The sequence below is a fragment of the Sinocyclocheilus anshuiensis genome, unplaced genomic scaffold (genome assembly GCF_001515605.1).
Source record: "Sinocyclocheilus anshuiensis isolate Anshui unplaced genomic scaffold, SAMN03320099.WGS_v1.1 scaffold85, whole genome shotgun sequence".
NCBI lineage: Eukaryota > Metazoa > Chordata > Actinopteri > Cypriniformes > Cyprinidae > Sinocyclocheilus > Sinocyclocheilus anshuiensis.
Window position 1 is genome coordinate 3291954 of NW_015536800.1, and position 7784 is coordinate 3299737.

A 7784-nucleotide genomic window follows, 5' to 3' on the forward strand; every position below is an offset into this window, starting at 1 on the left:
TTGGACTCAGGCTACAGCCCTGCTGCACTCCTCTTTTCTGGGTGAAGAATTCTGTATGTTTGTTGCCAATGCGGATTGCACATTTGTTGTTTGAATACATTGATTTTATAATGTCAAAAACTTTACCCCCTACACCACTTTGTAAAAGCTTATAATATAATCCGTCGTGCCAAATAGAATCAAATGCTTTTTTGAAATCGACAAAACATGCAAATATTTTTTTCATTTTTGGTCTGTTTTACGTGTTTATTGATTAAGGAGTGTATGGTGTAAATGTGATTAGTCGTTCTGTGATTTGGAAGGAAGCCAATCTGACTCGGGCTCAGGACATTGTGCTCGTTAAGGAAGTTTACCATTCTATGGTTTAAAATACTGCTAAATAACTTCCCCAGATTACTGCTCACACAAATGCCTCTGAAATTATTAGGGTCCAATTTGTCTCCACTCTTATGAATAGGAGTAATGGGTCCTTGGCTCCAGATGTCAGGAAAGCAGCCTGAACTAAGTACAGTGTTGAATAATTTGAGCATAGCTGTCTGAAGCTCAGGTGTGCTGTGTTTCAGCATTTCACCTAGAATGCTGTCAGGACCACAAGATTTCTTACATTTTTGGCTTTTGAGTTTGTTTGTCAATTCTTTATATGTAATTGGGAAGTCAAGTGGATTTTGATTATTTTTAATTGTGTCTTCATAAGTTTGTAGATTTTGTTTGATCAGATTATAATTGTCATCGAGTTGTTTTGAGTAAGTTTTCAAAATATTTTGTCCAAATTTCTCCATCTTGTATTGGTAGGTCTTGTGGTTTTGTTGTGCTCAGATTATTCCACATATCCCAGAACTGATTATGGTTTATTGAATGTTCTATTTCTTGTAAACTTTTGGTCAGATGGTGCTGCTTTTTTGCTCTAATTGTGTCTTTGTTGTTTTAGATTTGAACAGTATTCAGTTCTTATATTGGTGTTGTATGGTTCTTTATGTTTCAGATTTGATAATTTTCTAAGTTGTTTTCTTAATGTTTTGCAGTCTGAGTCAAACCACAGATCTTCTTTATGCACCAAGAGCTTGTAACACTCCAAAGGAGTGTTTCTTTAGGACAGAAATGCTATAGCTACTGTAATTAAAAGAATATGTGGACATCAAAACGTGTAAACTCAGCGTGAGGGTTTGAGCTTTTATTTTGAAACCGCGATGTATTCTCCTGAGTTTGCGTAGATTTATAAATGATTTACCTTACAAACCTGATGAAATGGCGAGTTAGTCGACGCAAACAAAATGAAGTCGAGGATTTTTAAAAATCGAATAGTCGAATAATATCGACGAATCGCGACAGCCCTAATGACAACATATTTTAGCGACATTGCAGCCTGTTCACTATCAAAATAAAATACAGTTAAAGAAACATAAAAAGTTACACTGCTCCATTGTACAATCTGTTGCGTTCATACCTCAATGTGCTGAAATAGCCGATGTGAAGGATGATGTTTTACGTCGATGCGAGTGAAGTACAAAGCAAAGCCTATTAGATAATAAATAATATTTTCGCATCCAGATACGTCGTGAATATGGAAACATTTGGATTCGTGCCAAATGAGAGAGGTAGCCTTATTTGTTGTGGAGAGAAGGAAACTAATAACTGTTTATAATGTTTGTAAACATTTTGCTTCACCGGCATTTTAGCCTACATTATTTCTAAATGTAATAGTAAAATGCAACGTGAACCTACGTGACTTAGCCTATGTTTTTTTCCCTCTCAAAACGCAATTTTTCTACGAGTAGCATTTTTTTTAACAATGCAGCAAACATTTTTAAATATCTTAAATACTTTAATGTCTTTAAAGCGTTAACAAACGTTTTTTCTTTTGTTTAGTTGCCTACATTTGGCCAAAATCTAGAAAAGATGATGCTGTATTGGCTGTGGCTAAGCACAGCAGGTTAAGATAGCCTATCAATTCTCTTTGAATAAAGGAAACGCTTTACGTTATTATTATTATTATTATTATTACGCTATTATTATTATTATTATTATTATTATTATAAGGAAAGATTATTATTTTAATTTTTTTTAAATAACGTTATTAACCGGTATTTTTTCTACTCAAACTGGTTTCGGAACGGTAATAATACAGAGGAACGCAGGAACAGAAATGTTAAAATATCGATTCTGCTCGGAGTGAACCGATTGAATTCTTTTTCATTTTCAAGCCCTGATACCAAGTTAGACCTGCAGCAGATAATTAGCCACTCAGCATCTAAGAATGGGATCAACTCACTGACTGAAGATAAAAAGAAAGTAAAAGGGCAGCGTCTAAAAAGCAGAACCTGTTGAACTGCATACGCTTCAAATAACATCATTTTGCAGTTCCATGGAAATGAGTCCGCTTCAAATTTCTTCCTGCAGTCTCTCACCAAAAACACATTTTAAAATTACACAATCATCTGTACATAAAAAGTCATGCTGTGTTGCTTTAATGTCACAATTTGCCATTAATTCATACAAAAAAAACGCCAGCAAAAGAGTCAATTATAAAACACTAGACCAATGACCTTCAATGACAAACTAGAAAAACAGGTCAAACAAGCTAAATAAATAACTATAAAACACATTTCCCATCTGTTAAGAGGAATCAGCAATCCAAGTAGCCAACTACGCTTACAAAGCATGAGCTCTAGATTCCACCTTGCATGCCTGTTGTATCCTGATCAATGTTCAGTTCAGGCATCACACGGAGAGAAGGGGCCTTTGTGAATACTCACAGTGGCACTGGAGGCTTCAGAGCGTGGCTCCAGGTTCAGAGACGTGCTCTCGGCCACTGAGCCTGAACCCACCGCAGAGTCCACTGTGGCACCTTCATCATCATCCTCATCCTCATTTTCCCTCGCCTGTAAAGCGTAGGGAGGAGGGGCAGGGCTCAGAACAGACCCAATTTAGAAGCTGCAGACACTTACTATTACTGCTATATTTGGGTATTTATACAGAGGAGTAAACCAAACAAACGCAACAGCTCAATACAAAGAACCTGGAAAAATATACATTTTTCATTGAGCTTTACACTCAAAAACATATGCACACAGCCAGCGAGGTCACACTGAAGTGCAAAAACAAGCTGAGGGGAAGGAAGACGATATGTTGCCCTAGATTTGAGCTCTACATTTATCAAGCCTATGCCACTAAGAACAAAGCCTAACACTGCATATCTGTGGTATGATTCAGGTTATTGAGAGACTGCTGATAAATTTTGTGCAATCTGACAATAGATCTAGAATTAATCACAATTAATCTAATTGTTTTGTAGTTAATGTGTTAATGCATTATTTTAAAGAGAAAATTATAATAAAATGAGCAATTATTGGTTTCAACAATTTTGCATGGATAACACTCAACGTACATATGTACGTATATAACATCAGGCAAATGCCAGCAGCGATGCACTCGTTTGTCTCATCTGTACTCATTTGACTTGCCCTGTTCTCTTCCTCACAACAATCAATCCAACATCCTTTCTTCTCTCATGACATCTCAAAATGACAGAAATAAATTATAAACTAAATATACTTATGCTTTCTGTCATTTTAATCTGCTAAATGAATAGGCATAAATGCAATTTTAAAACAGAAGATTCCATATTTCTCAAACTACATTAAAATGCCTAGGAAATGAGCATATACACTGAGCTATATAACCTACAATTTTCCCCACACTTTGTCATCATCTTGTTTTTGCAGCTAATATGCTGTTGCAGCACTCTGATAGCCTTCTGATTTATTTATGTACAAATTTAGTCACTTTACTCATGATTGATATTTTCATACTTGAGTTTCAATTACCTCTTTGTATTTATTTATTTTTTTTAAGAAAACCACAAATAAAATGCCTCTACCTGACAAATTTACTTGAAATAGAGGTCTTAAGAAATCACACCTGTCTCTGTGACAATGTTACATCAAAAATAATTGTATTTACACCGTTAAACAATCACAAGCATAAACACTGAAAGTCCTATTTTGGATATTTAGGCAGTAGTCACGAGTCCTTGAACAGTGTTGCAGTTTAGCAATTCACAAATAATGTTTGCATCTTAAAAAGCAGAGATAATCTTTAAATAGTTCTTATGTATTAAGATAATTTGCATGACAATTTCTTAAGTATGTTAGACGTATATTTACAATACTATCAACCACTGAAAATCCCACAGTACCGGAAATTGTTGTTATATTCATCTGAACAATGATTTATACAAACTAAAAAAAAAAAAGTCATTGTGTATAAATGTCATTAAAGTGCATATAAAACACAATAACAACTTTCTAAAGACCTGAGAGAGAAATACTGACCAACATCTTCTGAAGAAAACGCAGGTAAGACTTCTCCTGTTCTTTCAGGTGAGTGATAAGGAGAGAGAGACGTTCCACATTTGCAGGCACATCGTTCTTTTCCACCAGGTCGTCTCTCATGGATGTGGCCTTCCCGATGTATTCACGAATTTGCACCAGTTTGCTGACCACCTGAATGAAGAAACTGTGTGTGAGTGAACAGAGGTGCACAAGCAGAAAAGGAAATAAAACAAACAAATAGAAAGGCAAACAGACTGAGAAATAGATGGAAAAGATAACAGGAGGTGCAAAGAGAGACAGAGAAGAGCAGAGAAAGAGACCGAGGAAGAGCGCTCACATGGACAGTGGCATATTTTTAAACTGGCCTAAATTCTGAGTGCACACTGACACATCTATGCTCCAGTTTTTGCTCAGCAACAACAGGAGGGAATGTTCTAATGAACACAGTGAAGTTGTGCCATCTACTTTTAACATTTAAGAGAAGATGATTCTAAAGTCTTTTACAAACAGCCTCCTTGTTATTCTGAATAGGCAGTGTAATAATAGTTTGCATTAATAATACTTGAAGCTTGATGGTTTCAGACTAATGAGTTAGAGACTTGTAGAGGTTAAATCAAAAGTTTTAAAATTGTTAATGGTGCATCGAAAGTGTACATAGTGTTTACATAAATATCTAATAAAGTGATCAGGTTGATGAGCGCATTTATGTGTCAAGTAGGGCGGTCAGGTTTCTTTGAATAAATATGAGTTCTCGATTATAAAAAAATAATAATAAATCAATTGCATTTTGCCTGTGTCTATTAATCGGCAAAATACCGTAAGTGGTGCATTCCATGGACAAGAATCCATGAAAAGCATTAGGCTATTTGACCATTCAAGGAAGCACGAAATATTAAAACGATTTAGAAACTACAATAAAGCATAGTGCTGTTGTGAATTCACAAAGGCTGCGATTCAGTTAATAAATAGGCTATATGCGCTGCAGGTTTAATATGCACTTTATTTATATGCGTGGAGGTTTACATGTGCATCTCAGAGCGGCTCCGTTCACAGTAAATGCTGCTCCACACAAACAGTAATAATTTACATGCGCGGATTTTCTCAAATTCCATCTTTGCATATGCTGTGAGTCTATGCTAAGTATGCTAAATTGCTTATAACGTTTCAGATTTATAAAGGTAAATAATTTATAAACCTACACCAACAAAGGAGAATACATTGTTATCTTTCTAAATATGCTAACTGTTCATCGCGACTTCAAAATAAAAGTTGAAAGAGTGGAAAGAGGATTTTAGATTGACAACATTCAGTTGTTATATTCAACAACAACAACAGCATCAGCTCGTTCTGTGTGTCATACGTCACATGTGCAAAAAATTTAAATTGCAAATTTAAATTTCAATCGGTTGGAGCATTTTTATTCCGATGAGGTGTTTACATGCCACATTGCATATGGATTGGACTTATAAACCAATTTTATTCGGAATACAATGGTCCATGTAAACACACCTAATGACAAATGCACATGCACACTAGGGCTGTGTGATTAATCGAAATCGAATCGAAATCGCGATTTGAGACGTTGCGATTTACTAATCGCAAAGCCTGCGATGTGGATGCGATATGACTCTGTTCCAGAGCAAACGCAAATTCATGACTGCCAGCCTTGAGTGGCAGTCGTTCTAACCAATTGAGTGAGCGCACCTCCGTTCTCCCCAATCAGCATTTCTCTAGCCAACTGCGTAACGCCCACCATTAATAAATAAATAAAAATAAAAAAATAGAATGCGGCCACGAGAGAGAGCAAGTGGGATTATGGTGTCTACAGGGTCGGATCGACAGTCAGGCAAAGACAGTAATACTAAAGAAAAACATTACATTGGCTTCGAAATGACAGACATCGAACAAAACAGGTAATTTGCAAGAGATGTGCCACAACCATAGACTGTATAAAAACATTGACATAGTGTCCGTGACGTCACCTGTCGGGTTCCGAAGAGAGTTTTTGAAGCTTAAAAGTGGGCGGAGCCGGCCGTCGCCATCTTGGCAGTGCGTCACCGCGCGTCACTCCCGGATAATCGAAGATTATTCCCAATTCAGAAGAGCAATTCACACAGCCCGTGTCTGTGAATGCTTCTCATACTCGCTCCTCTCTGCCCCACGCGGCGCGAATCCCGCGTCACGGACGAGCCGTTCACGCTTGCCCCACTCATGCAGCCTGTCTCGTAATGCTCGTTTATACTCGCGCGCAGCTCCGCACCGCAAGTCTCCACGAGCGCATCTGGCAGTATGGGTGAGGCTTGACGCACGCGCGCAACCTGTGTCTACTCGCGCCTGGCTCCGCGTTTAAAACGAATGTAAATTCAGTCTAAATGCTTGCTAATTTCACACACCTAGAGACAATATTAAGAGATTATAAAGACATTAAACTTTAAATTACCTGACTGCTGTCAATGCTAAGCTCTGCTTTTTCATCCTCCAATCCAAACTGTAGGGCACTGTCTAGACTAAAAGGCTCTTTAACCACTGCTGGCACTGGGGCAAACAGCTCTTTCCCAGGACTCTGTTTCTTGGGTTCCTTGCCCCCAGGTGTAGAAGAGGTGGATGCAGTGGGCTCTTTGCTTTTGTTAGTGTTGAGGTGAATTGGCAGGAAGTTGAATGGTTTCTTGGCCTCAGTTGACAGCTGTCTCTGATTGTTGGCTGCAGTGACACGGCCTTGAGAGTCACTGCCAATACTTCTCTGTAGGGGTGAAAAGTGATATTTTGGTTTACGAAATGATGTCACTGACATTTGCATTTGCTTTTAAAGCTGACCTGAAATCGATAGTGATCTATTTGATAGTGAGTATTTGAGTTTAAGTGTTTGCTTCTGAGGATTTGCTTCAGAACTAGTTCAAATCCATGAACTTCTTGTCTTGAAACAGTAGGAAGCTTAGAACTTCAGCCATAATGAATGAGTCAGGAAAGCATGCTGCAAAACTAATCCTGGTTGTAAAGCCCCACTCACCTCATCTAGATCTGTGAAGTTTATCACCTGCCGGAGTCTGTCGAGCTCAGCCTGGTCTGGCACAGACATTTGAGTGCTGTACTTCACATGAGGGAAGGAATGGGGTGTGCGTGCCCTCTGTCGTCCTGCTCCAGGCGTGGACTCCGGAGAAATGTCATTGGTTAGCCGGCTCTCTGACATAGCAGAGAACTTCTTCCTGTTCTTCTCAGAGGAGCGGTTTGCCTTCTTCTGCTGCACTCCCCGATCCTGAGAGAATAGTGGATCAACATTTACAAACCATAAATGATAGCACAGTTTAATGAGGTTTTGCTAAAGCTTTATTGTTTAATCAACTGAGCATTAGGATAGTGGTTCTCAAACTTTTTTGGTCGCGCCCCCCTTTAAACCTATAAAAATATCTGCCCTCCCCCATTCCCGAATCCCCATCCCACCTCAGACTACCAAAT

At 38.2% G+C, this 7784-nt stretch overlaps 1 protein-coding gene across 1 annotated transcript in view; it reads right to left on the minus strand.

Moving 5' to 3' along the window:
* Positions 1-7784, minus strand: part of pcm1 (pericentriolar material 1) — a 43593-nt gene that overhangs the window by 31343 nt on the left and 4466 nt on the right. The window contains exons 3-6 of the mRNA XM_016444364.1: positions 7339-7584; positions 6772-7071; positions 4332-4502; positions 2754-2879 (exon numbers count right to left, since the gene is read on the minus strand). Coding sequence (XP_016299850.1) covers positions 2754-2879; positions 4332-4502; positions 6772-7071; positions 7339-7584 — 843 coding nt within the window. The remainder of the gene's footprint in view (positions 1-2753; positions 2880-4331; positions 4503-6771; positions 7072-7338; positions 7585-7784) is intronic.